The following is a 16,153-nucleotide window of genomic DNA, read 5'->3' on the forward strand; positions in this document are numbered from 1 at the left end:
GCTCAGTGTCAGATTTAATTTTCTAATGTTCCTGTGAAGCATGTTGGGGTGTTTAAGTTAAAGGTGCTATATAAATATAAGTTGCGGAACCTCTTGTGGTTGTGAACGTGCGGTATAAATGGTCATCCTTTTAGGTGAAGTGCTTCTCAGCCATTTACAAAATGAATTAAGGCACCATATAAATAGTGGCGAGTAACATTCATGCCACACAAGTGCCAGGCAATGACCATCTCCAACAAGAAAGCATCCATCGCACCATGACATTCAATGGAATTACCATTGCTGAATCCCCCACTATCGACATCCCGGGGGGTTACCATTGACCAGAAACTGAGGTGGACCAGCCATATAAATACTGTGGCTCCAAGAGGTCAAAGGCTGGATTTCTGAGGTAATTAACTTGCCTCCTGACTCTCCAAAGCCTGTTCACCATCTACAAGGCTACAGTCAGGAGAATGATGGAATAACCACCACTTGCCTGGCTGAGTGCAGCTCCAACAACACTCAAGGAGCCCAACACCATCTAGGATAAAGCAGCCCCACTTGATTGGCACCCCATCCACAAACATTCACTCCCTCCAGCACTGACGCACAGTAGCAGCAGCGTGTGTACCATCTATAAGATGCACTGCGGCAACTCACCAAGGCTCCTGTGACAACACCTTCCAAACCCACGACCGCTACCATCTAGAAGGACAAGGGCAGAAGACACATGGGAACACCACCACCTGGAAGTTCCCCTCCAAGCCATTCACCATCCTGACTTGGAAATATATCGCCGTTCCTTCACTGTTGCTGAGTCAAAATCCTGGAACTCCCTTCCTAACAGCACTGTGGATGTCCCCACACCACATGGACTGCAGTGGTTCAAGAAGGCAGCTCACCCCCACCTTCTCAAGGGCAATGAGGGATGGGTAATAAATAGTCTAGCCAGCGACACCCACATCCCATGAAAGAAAACACGCAGGCACACGCACACAATGATTCCAGTAGTCTTCATTGAAATTTGCACATTTATTAAAAAATATTGCATGTTCCCCTCCCCACACAAAACAGTTAAAAAGAATACCCTCAACAATCTATGAGAATTTACTTTATTTGCAATTTCTTTTTAATTAAAAACTTTTCAATGCATCCTTTTATATTTCACACCACCTGCAAGACACACCCACCATCAGGCCAGGAGCTGAGAATATCCAGAGGCAGAAAGGGTGAAGATGCTTATTTAGAATATGGTAACAAAATGCTAAACCCAGAACTAATATTGTACTGGTATAAATTAATGAAAGACGTTATGATTTCCTGTATTCTACTGGTCAAAGACTATCTTTCACATACACATATGGACACTATCTCAACGAGATCAAAGGAAACAATATCTTTGTTAATGAAATGAACTGACCTTGACACACTGCCTCTTGGATCCTGACCAGAACTGACTGCCCTTTGCTGAGGTACAACGCCCCTGGGCTACATCAATGGCACCAAATTTCAGCCCCAGGCAGCCCAACAGTTATCCTGGCCTTTCACATCGGGGAGACTGGATACCGCGAGCAGATCTCTCACTCAATCCTCTTCCCTCTCTACCAGGCAAAGCTGGACCTGGGTGGTTCAACAGCAAAGTTGAAGTGGGAAATCTTTCCGATCATCACTGAAGCCCCGGTCCCACACTGGAAAGTCTCAGGAAGCAGGCACTTTACCAGTTCCAGAGGGAGGAGGGAGGACAAAGTTCCTGAGAGATTTCAGGGCTAATATAATGCTATCCCCATGATCATGTTGGCAAACAAGTTCCAAAAACTTAACCTTGACAATCTACTCCCTTTACCCCATATTTCCCCAGTTAAGCCAGTGCTGTGGTGTTACTAATACCACACAGTCTCTCTCCCTCTCTGATGTGCTGCTTTTATCATTTATTCATGTAGTTGTTTTCTCTTCAGGCAACAGTCGTCCTTTCACACACAGTTCAGACACTTCTGCCTTAGTTAGTGTCACTGCTAAAAACGTGAATCTGGCTGGGGTTAGTTTCTGCAGCATTTACAATGGGATGCTGGGGTGGGAAATGGATAGAAAAACAGAAGCTTCTCCGCACCCCCCCCCCCGCCACCGCCCCCACCATAGAAAGTCTTAAAAAGTTCCTCAGGGGTCACCATCCACACAATTTTTTAAGAAACATTCGACAAGGGAATGCTACCGGCTGCTTTAATTTTTATTTAAAGTGCTTCATTTGGCCCTAATATTCGGACGCTGCAGGTAATGGTTGTATTATTTAATGAGCACTTACACCAGGCTGCTTCTCCTTGCTGAAGGAGTGGTCGACTTTCACTGAATCAGGAAGCGAGGACCAAACTCAAACAGTTGTGAGGAGAAGGAAGTCTACTGGATTATCTCCCCCACCCTGGAGTAAAGGGAACTCCATTGCACCCTGGGCTGTACAGGTCACTACTGCATGCAGAGCAGCGAGAAGGACTCCAGAACTTAGGAGGAGGGTAGCCGAGTGTGAAGAGATCACCGTGATTCCTCCTTGGTTACTTTCATGACCTACAATCCCATTTTCACAAGAGATTAATTGGTTAGGTTTGAGTGCGGAGCATTTGGTTCTTCAAGGATGGTCAATGAACTCTACACTGGCAGATCAAACTAAGGCAAGTATTCTCCAGTATTCTCTCCATGTTTATTAACAGCTGATGGTTTGGGGAGAGGGTGTGTTAAAACCACTCACCTGCTGTAGAGAGGTTTACAGGTGGCTGTGTAAGCTTTATCCAAGCTCGCATGAGTCAAAAATCGGATCTTTCAAATCTATTGTTGACTCCAGCACACCCCCATCTGTAAATGGTGTGGGCTCAGCCCTAGTGACACCTGGGACAAGCCACCCCAGCTCTGCACTGCAGAGGTACTCTATTTCCCCAGCCTGATCTCACTTGTCCAACAGGAGAATCCCTCCCAGCTCCCTTCATTCCAATACCCTCCTCCTCCTCCTCCAGGGGAGAATTTAGGGGGAAGTTTACACAAACTGTTTAGAGGCTACAGCCCAGACTGGATCCAGGATAATTGAAGCCAGTTTCCTTTCTCCCTGTTAGGCAGGAGAGCACAGGGAGAGAAGCTGAGCTTTCTCCACTCTGACTGCTGCTGATCCGATTAGGCACCAACTGGGAACAGTTCAGGTTTGAATACCTCTCACTGCCTGTCCCCACCCCCCCCAAACACAGCCCCACCTTGCTGTCCAACAATTGCTGCATTCTGATAGCATTGCAGCACTGGGGTTAGCAAGGCTGGGTTTACAAACAATCCACTAGGGGTGTTGGGAAGCATTTTACAGTTACACACAGAAGAATGTTACTCGAAAGATGTCACTATTGTTTGTGCTTTGGGCCAGTGAAGCCCAACAGCAGGACAGAGGGTCTTGGGGATTGATTTCCTTTTTGCTGGGGCAGGCAGAAAAGAGAAACTCAGAGGGGCCAGAGTTAGGACATGCCAACAGAATTAAAAACTATAGATTGGCTCCACTGCAGCCATCAAGCAGACTCAGAATTGCCAGCAAAGAATAAAGAGTAGCTTTCCAGGCAAAGCACACACATGTTTAATGGACAGATCCACGTATTTCTGAAGGATTGGGAAAGCTCTATAGGGAGTGGGGGTGTGGTTGTTGCAGCTGCAGTTTAAAACTGGCTGTTTCTCCCATGTTTTGCATGCTTTTGTGACTAAACCAAACTCCAAAGCAGCACATTTTTCTCTCCACTTCCTAGACTTGTGGGATCATCTATCATTGGGGGTTGGTGGGTGAGGTTACTGCACCGCTAGATAGCTTGCTAGCATCAACTAGTGACAGTGGCGTCTAGCACAGAGGGATCCTCCATCTTGCACTCGTGTTATTAATAGTCAGATCGTGCAGTTGCAACAAAACTATTTAAAAAACAATGTTTATTGTCAGTTTGATCCCTCTCAAAGCAACAAGTTGTTTAGCCAGATGATTTTAAGCAAATCAGCTCCCAGTATTGTCAAGTTGTATTTGGGGGGGGGGGGGGGGGGGTGTGTCATTGCTGATCTGTCATCAACATTGCAAGTCCTGTATACTCACTTGGAACAGAATTATTAAAATAAAAAGCAAGAAAGTCCCACCAACATGCAAGGCCACGTGGCACATTGTAACTTTCCAGGATACAGTCCCTGCTCAGGAAGCTGCCTCTCTGTTTAAAAAAAGGTCTTTAAACGGTCCCTCCATTTAACAGTGAAGTATTGGAGACTCGCAGTAGCATTTCAGCTTTGTCGGAGGAACTTTAGCTCAAAGGGAGAAGTGTACAGGCGGAGAGTGTGTCAAAACTGTTCCCTCACCCTTCCGCAAGACAGGAGGCTACGGGCCGACAACCAGCTCCCGCAAGTAGGTCTGAGTCAGGCTGCGCAGCTCCTCGAGGGCATAGTCTTCAGGCATGGGCAGCTTACGGATGTAAGGGGCAAGCAAGCGTAAGGGGACGTGTTGGAGACTGGGGGCCCTGTCCCCGGGCAATTCTGCACTGTGTTGCAGTCCGAGCACAGTGCGCAGCATGTTGGCGATCTGTTTAGCCATGTCTAGGGGGGTAGAAAGAGAGAGAAACAAAAAAAAAAGTCAGAAACAAATCACTCACAGCAACTTCACTGCAACTCAACACCCCATTAAAAATAATCAGAGCCTTCCCTCTCACCCCCAGCCTTCCCTCTCACACCCCAGCCTTGCCCACTCAATGCAGTCTCCATTCAGGAATGTTACCAGAAACGAGAGCTTATTCGCAACAGTAAGGACTGAACGGGCTGGGCTCTTATCGCTACAGAAGACCGAGGAAGTGACCAGATAGAAATCCTTGGAATTGTGAACGGGTTTGACGGGGTAAAGAGAGGGGTTTCCATTTGTGAGAGAGATCGGAATAAAGGACGCAAAATATTAGATAATTACTAATAAATCCAATCGGGAATTCAGGAGAAACTTCTTTACCCAGAGAGTGGGTGAGAATGTGGAACTTGCTGCCGTAGGGAGTGGCTGAGGTGAATCATACAGATACATTTAAGGGGAAACTGGATAAGCACAAGGGAAAAAGGAACAGAAGGATATGCTGACAGACTGAGTGGAGGCTCTGCTCTACCTGGAGCAGAAGCACCTGATATGGAGCAGTTTGCCCAACTGGGACTAAATCAACAGTCCTTTGAAAGAGCCAGCATGTACACGATGGGCTGATCGGCCTCCTACCATTGCACTCAGATGGGTACAGTCGCAAGCAGGATGTGAGTGAGGTTGGCGATACAGCGTTGGCAGTGACAGTGCAGAATTGATTAGAAAACATAGTAAATATGCAGCATTACACCCAGGATTGCTCACTGGGATTTTGGGGGATGCTGGGGGGTGTGGTGGAGTCCAGAACAAGGGGGCAGGACCGTACAATGAGAGCCAGGCCATTCAGGGGTGATGTCAGGAATCCCTCCTTCACACAAAGGGGAGCGGAAATCTGGAACACACTCCCCCACTGTCCTCCCACTCCCAAAAGACCGGGAATTCTGGGGTTAATTAATAAACTGCAAGTGCACCCAGATACAAGGTTAATATGTACAGTTGACTAAAAAGGAAGACGACATTTACGCTGACACGATAACAGATGGAATTGCGGTGGTTAAAAATCTCAATTTAACTAAATTTGATCTAACCACAAACCACCTACCCTGATTAGAGGAGCTGAGAGTACCAGGGGCTGTTACTGAACTGAACCCAGGCTGTGATTGACTCTATCAGTGGGTAGCACTCCCTCCTCACCCACATGCCCCAACCAGAGTTCAACTCTCGCTCCAGACACTAAAGCACTAAATCCAGACTGACACTTTGGTGCAGTGCTACACTGATGGGAGGTGCCTCTTTCAAATGAGATGGTGGAACACAACTCCATCTTCTCCCAGCAGATGATTGTAAAAGAAACCAAGAAACTATTTTGCAGAAGAGTAGGGTAATTCTCCCTGGAGTCCCGAGCCAATTTTAATCCCTTAATCAACATTGCTTTAAAAAAAAAATTGCTATCATGTCACCATATGTGGGAGCTTACTGTGCGCAGAATGGCTGCACATTTCTTACATTGCAACAATGCTACACTCCAAAATTACTGCATTGATTGTAGAGCAGTTTGGGATGTCCAGAGATCATGAAAGGCACTATATTATTGTCAATCTTTAAGTTCCCATGGAAGAACAAGAGAGAGAGAGCACGCACGCGCGAGAGAGAGAGAGAGAGAAGAGCAAAGATGTTAAAGTGATACCTGACTGAGCCAGTCGATCTTTGGCTGAGAGACAATCGATCTGTTCTATTCGGCTACACAGGGACATCACTTCAGTGTGGATTTGCTCCAGCTCATATGTCGGATTCTCCACCTGCAGAACACAGGCAGTTAACTCTCTGACATACACAGCTTTCGTGCCATGGTCTAGAAACAAACAGCCAACTCTAGGGCCTTTCCAGAGGATGCGATTGAAGAGGGCATTACAGTGGACCGTGTCAGTGGGAGTCCTTTCTGGATTAGGAGGATGGTGAGAAAGCAGCGCGATGGGGTTTCAAATCTCAAAATGGTGCAGACACCATCTGATACACTCCATACAGTCAGGGTGACTTGGGTCACTCCTGCCACCCCTCTGACAAACAGTGACGTTAATTGTCTCTCAGAGCATACAGTTCAGGACACCTCACTTGTAATATGATGGCAGATGACAAAATTGCAGATCTGGCTGAGAGATGAGGGGGGTGCTGTGCTGTTCAAGCAAGTCATTGGGATCTGGGCAGTAAATTGAAATGCTGCCATACCATTTCTTGCCACTGGATGGAGAGCACTCCACAGTTTTAACAGCTTACACAGCATTGCTTGTGCTAAGCCCCTCCGGCAACACTTTGCCAGACTAGGCTGTCATATCGCTCTCGAGTAACTTTGCCAATTGGATTTTGTTCTGGGAAGTGTGGTCTGGGAACCCTGGACATTATCTCATTGCTGTTAGTGGGAGCTTGCTGTGTACAAATTGACTGCCCACGTTTTCTACATTACAACAGTGTCTACACTTCAAAATGTACTTCACTGGCTGTGAAGCACTTTGGGGTCTCCTGAGGTCATGGAAGGTTGCTACAGAAATGCAAGTCTTCCTTTTCATTCTATTCTTTACCTGCTAACATCTCTTTACTGTCCACTTTCTACCAACACGGTCACATCTCGATTTTTCTAGGACCTGTTTGGATGGATACAGCTGGGATGAGGGGCATATCTTATGAAGATAGGTTGAACAGGTTGGGTCTATACCCACTGCAGTTTAGAAGAGCGAGAAGTGATCTTATTGAAACATATAAGATCCTGAGGCGATTTGATAGGGTAGATACCAGGAGGATGTTTCCTCTTGCGGGAGAGGCTAGAACCAGGGGACACAGTTTAAGAATAAGAGGTCTCCCTTTTAAGATGGGGATGAGGAGAAATTTTTCTTTGAGTATTGTTAGTCTGTGGAATTCTCTTCTCCAGGGAGCGGCGGAGGTTGGGTCATTAAATTATTCAAGGCTGAGTTAGACAGATTTTTGATAGAAGAGAGTTATGGGGGGTAGGCAGGAAAGTGGAATTGAGGCTACAATCAGATCAGCCATGATCTTACTGAATGGTGGAGTAGGCTCGACAGGCTGAATGGTTTACTCCTGCTCCGAAATCCTGAGAGTTCACCTTCTGTCTTGGTAATTCACCCTGCCCACCCTGTCATCACCAAAAGCAAAAGTAGCAATCGCTCCATTGGTGGGATCTTGCTAAGCACAAATCGACTGCTTTACTTGCTTAAAAGCGGGCAGGCTTATTAAGAGCAGCCAACAAGGATTTGTGAAAAGAGAATCTTCTGACTTGCTGCCTGAGTGGGATACGTTAACTATACTGTTCAGTGTCCCCGGTTAGTCTTCAGAAGAAGGCGGTTACCCCACTGCGCCTCCTGCCCACCCCACAGCTTGGTCATACCTCGCCGATTCCCCGCACCGTTTCCATCACTCGGATGTAGTCGTAGAAGACTGCTCCTGCTGTATCCCAGTCCTGGATCTGTAAGCTGCACTCCGGCATGGCCAGCTTTCCAAGGAAATATTTCAGGTAGCTGTAATTCTCATTGATGATGGCATCTGGGGAGGAGGATGTTGTTAAAAAAAATTACCAGTGAGAGAGATGTACTCAGTCAGAGCTATAGCCCCTTCACACTCCATTGCTCACACCAAGTTGGGTTGCTGTGTCTCGATTCCTCTCAGGGCGTGCATAACGATGGCAATGATAGTGTTTACTGCCCATCCCTTGTTGCCCTCATAGCTTTAACTGTGTAGTGTAGGGGCTGGAGTCACATGCAGGATATGGGTGGCAAGATCCTCTCACTGAAAGAAGGGAAGCCGACATCTCTAGTCAGTCAGTTCCACACGGCATAGCTAACCTGCAAGTTCCCCTCCAAGTCACACAACCAATTGGAACTATATCACCACGTCTTCACCATCACTGGGTCAAAATCCTGGAACTCCCTCCCTAACAGCAGCTCACCACCACCTACTCAAGGGCAACTAGGGATGAGCATTAGATGCTGGCCCAGCCAGCGATGCCGATGTCCCACGAATGAATAAAAAAAACTAACTGCTGTTTGTGGGAGCTTGCTGTGCTATTACTGGCTGCTGCTTTTCCCACATCTCACAACAGCAACTACACTTCAAGAAGTGCAATTGGTTGTAAGGTGCTTTGGGACACCTTGAGGCTTGGGAAAACCAGTTTGGTTTTTATGATAATCTGGCAGTTTTCATGATCACTTTATCTGGTGCAGGACACAATCACCAAATTTACTAACTCCCATTTCGCAACTTAGATTTGAACTTAGTCACTTCTGGATTGATTGCCCGATCGACACATATATAAACATAAGCATCATACAATTAAACACAGACTTGCCGTGTACAAGAGCCCACCATTCTACCCTGCGTGAACTTGAAGTCATAAATATACATCACTGGCAGATGTTAAGAAGGGAGGCTCCCAAAGTCCGTCTACTACTGCTTAACATCATCCTCTGCTCATCTGTTGCTGAATCCATGTCTTTGTTACCTCCAGACTCAACTAATCCATCTCGCCAAGCTGTCCTCCCAGCTCCCACTCTCCATAAACCTGAACTCATCAGAAACTCTACCACCCGTGTCCAAACTCTCACCAAGTCCTGTTCACCTACCACCTGTTCTCGCAGAACTAGTGCCTCCTGGTAAAGCACACCTCAATTTTCAAATGATCATCCTCATTTCTAAATTCCTTCACTGTATCGCCACGCCCCATGTCTGCAACCTCCTCCAGCCCTACAACACTCGTATCTGCGCTCCTCCAATTCTGGCCTATTTTACATCCCTGATTTTAATCACCCCCACCATTGGCTGTGCCTTCAGCTACTTGGACCTAAGCTCTGGAATTCCCTCCCCAAACCTCTCTTTCTTTAAAATTTACCTCTCTGACCAAGCTTTTAGTCACCTGTCCCTAATATCTCATGGGGCAAGTTTTGTTTGATACTCGCTCCTGTGAAACACCATGGGATGTTTGATTGTGTTAACGGTGCTTTATAAATGCCAAGTTACTGTCTTCAGTCTTGCTGTGTGTTCCCTGGCTACCCCAAGTGGCGTTTGCTGTATTTCCTGTTACCTGATGCGAGATGCCTGACCACTAGCTGGTGACACTTGTTCCAGTGACCTGCCTCGATCAGGTGCAGTGCCTCCTTGTGAATATTGCCGCTCTGGTGAGCCCTCAGACTCTTGGCGTTGTGGATCCACTCTGGTGGGATGCTGAGCTTCTCCTGCAGAAACAACTCTTTCTCCTTCTGCTCCTCTGTCTCGTCCAGCGTGCAATGCCTGTTCAGCTGCTGCCGGACTGCATTCCCTCGCTGCCTGTGGGAAGAGAGGAGCTCGTTCAAACTGCCTCACTGATACAGGCTGAAACCTTCAATACTCCCCAACCACCTTTAGGACACACGTCAGCGTGTAGGAAGCCTGTGATCAGCATCATTGAAACACTGTCTTTTGTACAGATCCCACCTGGCCCAGAACCGATCCCAATACCTCAGAAATCTGGTGCCCCCTCCACCCAACCAGCTCTCCAGGCACATGTTCAATGGTTCAATTCTCCTATTTCTAGGCTCACTAGCATGTGGGACTGGCAGTAATCCTGAGATTACTGCTTTAGGAGGTCCTGCTTTTCAATCTCCTTCCTAGATCCTTGAAATCTGCTTTCAGGGCCTCATCCCCCCTCTTACTACCTAAGTCATGGTACCGAGGTGGACCATGACCTCTAGCTGTTCACCGTCCCCCCCCGAAAAACTGTCCTGCAGCTACTCCCTGACATCCTTGACCCTGGCACCAGGGAGGCCAATCATATCATATTGCATCTACAGCAACAAAAACACCTGTCTCTTCCTGAAACCAACGAATCCCCCATCACTACTGCTGTCCCCCTCTTCTTCCTCCATTCCTGTACAGCTGAGTTGCCTGTAGTGCCATGAACTCGGCTCTGACTGCAGCCCTTTGAGGACCCAATGCCTTCACCAGCTTCCAAAACGGAAAACTGATTAGCAAGCAGGAGCTAAGGGGACTCTTGCCTGGTTCTCTTGGGCCGCCTGACGATCGCCCATTCCCTTTCTGCCTCCATGCTCCTAACCTGTGGTGTGACCACCTCTCTGAACGTGCTATCCATGTAGCTCTCAGCTTCGTGGGTATGCCAGTGACTCCAGCTGCTACTCAAGCTCCGAAACTCGGGTTTCTCAAGTTTCTGCAGCTGGTGACTTTCTGCACGTTGTCGTCTTGGTCATTGGTAGCGTCCACGACTTCCCACATACTACAGGACACGCATTCCACACGACTGAGCTTGCCCTGCCATGTCTTAACTTTACTCATGTTAACTTTATTTTACTTTGGTTCACTTACATTAATTTTACTTGGCCTTAACTCAATAAACCTTACAACTATTGATAAGCCTTACTAGTACTGATAAATCTAATACTTAACACACTTAACTAGTTACAATAAACCTTACTTAAAAGCACCTCTTTCCCCCATGCACCGAATTCTCCCATGAACCTAATTCACTACTCGTTCAGTCTCCGTCTCTCTCAGGCGTAGTCTCCTGACCACGCGCCCCTTACTGACCCACTACCCTGCTCGCTCCAGGTACCTTGTGCCAATCCAAACTAATCCCACCGTCTCCCCATAGGCCAGTATCAATCCCAAACTAATCCCATTGACCCACTCTCCTCATAGGCCTGTTCTCTTCCATATTGCATGCATTGTTGCTTTAAACATTTATCGAAGTTTTGATTAAAAGACAGTGGTCTTTGCCACAAGTACTCGGTGACGAGGCATTCAATGCTCAACAGGCCCTTAATTAGAAATTTCTCCTAACATTTGCCCTCCAGTTTATTATGATGACCCCACACCACCGACTCCCTACCAAAAGGAGTGTTTCTTGATTCGCTCTATGAAACCCCTTCATAATTTGAAAAAAGTTTGGTTGCTCCTCCCTTTAGCCTCACTGCTCTGTGGGAATCGCCCCAGTATCTCAAGTGTCTGCTCGTAACTAGAGAATGTCCAATCACGGTACAATTATTCTGCATACCTGCTGTGGGTTTTAATCTCAGATCCATAAGGGTCCCAAATCTACACACATTCCCTAACTACCCAATGCCCTGTACAAATGTTATCACTTTACTCAAACACATGGTGACTTAAAAAAAGGGGAGGACTTCAATATATTTTAATTTAAGCTCCAGGAGTAAACTTACTGAGAATTGGGAATGTGCAACAAGACGAAGACTGCCCATTCCCAGAGGCCGACTGCCTCGAGCTGAGCAGCGAAGCTGGTGTGCACCATGGCCTGATGTTTCTCCGACAAGTGAGTGTAGTTCATTGCCTGCAGCACCATCCACAGGTGCCAGCTCAGCCGATAGTCCAAGTGGTCGGGGGTCACAGTCCTTGGATTGAGCAGCAGGTGGAGCTCGTGGTGCCTGTGAAGAGGGAAACAAGGTGAGTGTGAACCAGGGATGGAAGAACACAAACAAGTGGGAAGGCAGAGCCGGTCAGTCAGAGCCCTTCGGAGTGGCAGCTCAGGTATAGACGCATCAGATGTGAAGGTGAGTCTCGTCTGTCCACATGTGGGGGGGGGGGGGGGGGGGGGGGGGGGGGGGGCAATCGGCATCAATGAAATCTATGTCTAACAGGGGCAACACTGACGAACCTTAGAGCAAATAACACTCTCACTTTGGAGAGCCTCTGAGGATCTAACACTCAGACTGTCAAGCCTACTGTACCTGTCACTGTAGAGCTTCAGTAAATGGTAACAGATGTCCTGATGGGGGTCACTTTCCTTTTCACTCTCGGGGACTTCAATCAGGTCAATATCAGTATCTTCCAGGTAGGGAGGTAGTGGATAGCGTGCATACCTTTGGATATCTTCACTGCCCTGTAAATTCAGACAGGTGGATTTTAACATAAGAGAAGTGTGAGGTCATACATTTAGGGAGGTCAAACAGTTACAGGGATTGCACAATAAATGGGGAACATACTAAGAGGGGTAGATGAAGTGAGAGATCTTGGTGTACAAGTACACAGGTCCCTGAAGGCAGCAGTTCAAGTAGACAAGGTTGTAAAGAAGGCATATGGAATGCTCTCCTTCATTGGCAGAGGTATAGAATATAAAAGTAAGGATATAATATTGGAATTGTATAAAACATTGCTGAGGCCACAACTGGAGTATTGTGTGCAGTTCTGGTCACTACAATACAGGAAGGACGTAATAGCTCTGGAGAGAGTGCAGAGGAGGTTTACAAGAATGTTGCCAGGGTTAGAAAAGTGTAGCTACGAGGAGAGATTGGATAGGTTGGGGTTATTTTCCTTGGAACAAAGGTGGCTGAGAGGTGTCTTGATTGGGGTGTACAAATAGAGTGGACAGGATCAAATTGTTTCCCTTGGTGGAGAATTCTAGAACCAGGGGACATAGATTCAATATAGGTGGCAGAAGGTGTAGAGGGGTATATGTGGAATTTTTTTTACGCAGAGGGTTGTGGGTGTCTGGAATTCGCTGCCCAAATTGGTGGTAGAGGCAGAAACTCTAAACTCTTTTAAAAAGTACCTGGATCTGCACCTAAAGTGCTGTAAGCTGCAGGGCTATGGGCCGGGTGCAGGAAGGTGGGATTAGAAAGGGCACCTGGGTGTCCTCGGGCTGGCATGGACAAGATGGGCGGAGTGGCCTCCTTCTACGCTGTAACTTTTCTATGGCTCTAACTTTAGATAACAGAAATTGCTCATTTCTTTCCAGCCGCCCCGGAGGCCCATGTGGAAGCAAAACCATCCGGTATCCCAATGGACGGTTAACCATCAACCAACACCGAGGCAGCTAGAGTGAAGATACTCATTGGTGGCATTTAGCAAAGCACAGATCCTGCAGCCTCAGTCAGGAAATTGAGGGTTAGATCCCATTCTAGGGGACAGACACATACTCCAGACTGATACTCGCACTGCAGTACAGAGGTGGCCCTGCACTGTTAGAGGTGCTGTCGTTCAAGGGAGATGTTAAACCAATGTCCTGGGTCAATATTTTATCCACAAACAACCAAAAAGGTCGTCTGTCATTATCACATAGCACATTTATCACCACTGATATGGGATCTGGCTGTATGCAAATTGGCTACCATATTTTCAACGTTTCAATAGTAACTACATTTCAGCAAGTATTTCAGGCTCTGAAGCTTTGTTGTTGTCCTGAGGATGCAGGAGGTGATATATAAATGCAAGTTTTTGCTTGGCCCCTAAATGCTGCCTGGTGCAGGCAGAGAGCAAAATGCACCAAGAGAAATAACTGCCTGTGTTGCACGCAGACAGACAACAGTTCATCATACAGCAGCAGCCAGAGAACTGAGCATTGCTACCAGAACCATTAAACTCATCTCTACACAAGAACAGAAAGTTGATTGGTTTCTCTGGATCATACACTGTCAATGATACCTGAAAGGCTTCACTGTACATGTTGAGAGCATCAGCAATGGAGGCTCTGGGTGGCAGCATATACCAAAGATGAACAGCCAGGCAACGCTTCCAATCCAGCTGTGAGCAGACGTTAATGTAACTCTCCGACGATTGCCACACCTAGAGAGAAAACACAGATGGCAATTTGAACGCTTGAATCTGAACACAACCAGTGCAGTGTCTCCCATATGTTCTCCAATAGCTCGCTGAGAAAATCAGAGTCAACCTTCATCTTAACCTCATCCATAGGCAACCCCAAAATGTACATGCAATTCATCATCACTTACACAGCCCAGTACAGCTTTCACCCCACCGCCTCCCCCATTCTACTCCCCCACCACACCCGTCATTCTACAACCCTCCACTGTACCCATATTACTCCCTGCACCCACCCCACCCCCCCAGCGTACCCCCCCATTCTACCCACCCACTGCAACCCTCCACCCTACACCCATGTGCCCCTCCCATTCTACCTCCCCAAGCCCCTCCCATTCTACCCCCCCTCCCCTCCCCCACCGTTCCCCTCCCATTTTACCCCCACCACCCCCGTGCCCCTCCCATTCTCTCCAGAAATGCTGAATTCTCTCTGGGTCCCACTCTGACACTATTTGCTTCAACGTCCCTGCCTGGGAACTGATTCCACAATCTGATTCCCCTTTGGTGAGAAAGCCCCATCCCCACCCACTCCCCATTTGTTTCCTGCCCCACAAGTAAGGATCCACATGGGGCATTTACCAGAACTTTCCGTCATTTCTCTTCAGGGTCTAGAAAACAATTTCCAAAAGGAACAATTCTAATGCCGACAAGGTTAACATTCCTGATGAGAGGGGGTTACTTACTGCTTTCCCAGCCAGGAGCGCAAAGATCTTCAGCCTCTCCTCCTGGATGAAGGGGTCAGCCTGCAGATGGTTCCAGTCAGCGAGCTGCATGCTGAGGAGCTCTCTGACCTCGTGGCCCCCAGCAGCCTGAGCCAGGAGCAAGGCCAGCCTGTGATCCCCTGCGACAAACAAACACATCAGCATCCAGACAAAAAAATCATCCTCTTCCCCCAGCTCCAGCTGACCTGTGCACTGACACATGCTGACGTTCCCCAGCACCCCTCCTCTCACCCACATACCCCTCACTCCACCCAAAGGGCTTTCCGGGCCACTTCGCAAGGCAGTTAAGAATCAGCCACATCACTGTAGCAGGTAGGTGAAAACATTGCAGGTGCCCTAACTATAATCTTCTAACTTTCTCTCAACTAGGGAACCGCCCCTTTCAAATGGAAAATTGTACATGTCGCTCCACTACTTAAAGGTGATAACAGGAAAACCAGGGAAATATAGACGAGTTAATCTGTTGTCAGGAAGTTATTAGTCTATAACGAAGGATAGGGTGGGTGAACAGTGAACATTTTCAGCTGATGAGAGAATGCCAGCCTGGATTTATAAAGATAGATTGTGCCTGATTGAGGTTTATGAACTGGTGGCTAAAGTGGTGGATAAGAGAATGTTATTTGTATAGGCTTTCAGGAGAGACATAAGAGACAGTTGGCTAAAGTCAAAGCTCCTGAGATTGAAGGCAAATTATTGATCAGGTTCATAACTGGCTGTGAATTAAACATTAAGGTAAAAGGAAAATACTGTGAATGCTGGAAATCAATAATTGGCTGAGCGGCAGGAGACAGAGTAAGGATAATGGATGTGATTAGTGGCACCACACAAAAATCCATGCTGGGATCACAACAGGTCACCATATTTATTAATGAGGAGGGGATGGAAAGCTACATTTCCAAATTTGCTGATAACACAAAGATAAGCAGCATTGTAAGCAGTGTAGATGGAAGTGTAACATTATAAAAAGATATTGATAGATTAAGTGGATGGGCAAATGAATTTCTGTGTAGGTAAATGGGGGGGGGTCATCCACTTTGGATCTAAATGGACTTCCTAAATAGACCTCTCACTTTTTCTAGCTTTTCACAAAAGAGACTTGAGGTTCTAGGTAGACAGAACATTAAAACATCATGAACAGGTACAGAACAAAAATCATCCAAAAGGCTGATGAAATGTTTGTTTTTCTATCTAGAGACTAGAATCCAAGGGGGTAGAAGCCCTGCTTCAGCTGTACAAAGCCCTG

At 47.1% G+C, this 16,153-nt stretch overlaps 1 protein-coding gene across 3 annotated transcripts in view; it reads right to left on the minus strand.

The window, feature by feature from the left end:
- Positions 1-999: 999 nt before the first annotated feature.
- Positions 1,000-16,153, minus strand: part of nup98 (nucleoporin 98 and 96 precursor) — a 78,743-nt gene continuing 63,589 nt past the window's right edge. For all 3 annotated transcript variants that reach the window (XM_041198826.1, XM_041198827.1, XM_041198825.1), the window contains 8 exons: positions 14,872-15,029; positions 14,012-14,152; positions 12,319-12,470; positions 11,794-12,015; positions 9,666-9,907; positions 7,977-8,131; positions 6,267-6,378; positions 1,000-4,563 (listed from right to left, as the gene is read on the minus strand). In XM_041198826.1, coding sequence (XP_041054760.1) covers positions 4,349-4,563; positions 6,267-6,378; positions 7,977-8,131; positions 9,666-9,907; positions 11,794-12,015; positions 12,319-12,470; positions 14,012-14,152; positions 14,872-15,029 — 1,397 coding nt within the window. In that variant the 3' untranslated portion in view covers positions 1,000-4,348. The remainder of the gene's footprint in view (positions 4,564-6,266; positions 6,379-7,976; positions 8,132-9,665; positions 9,908-11,793; positions 12,016-12,318; positions 12,471-14,011; positions 14,153-14,871; positions 15,030-16,153) is intronic.

Source organism: Carcharodon carcharias, chromosome 11 (genome assembly GCF_017639515.1).
Source record: "Carcharodon carcharias isolate sCarCar2 chromosome 11, sCarCar2.pri, whole genome shotgun sequence".
In the NCBI taxonomy this organism is placed as follows: domain Eukaryota; kingdom Metazoa; phylum Chordata; class Chondrichthyes; order Lamniformes; family Lamnidae; genus Carcharodon; species Carcharodon carcharias.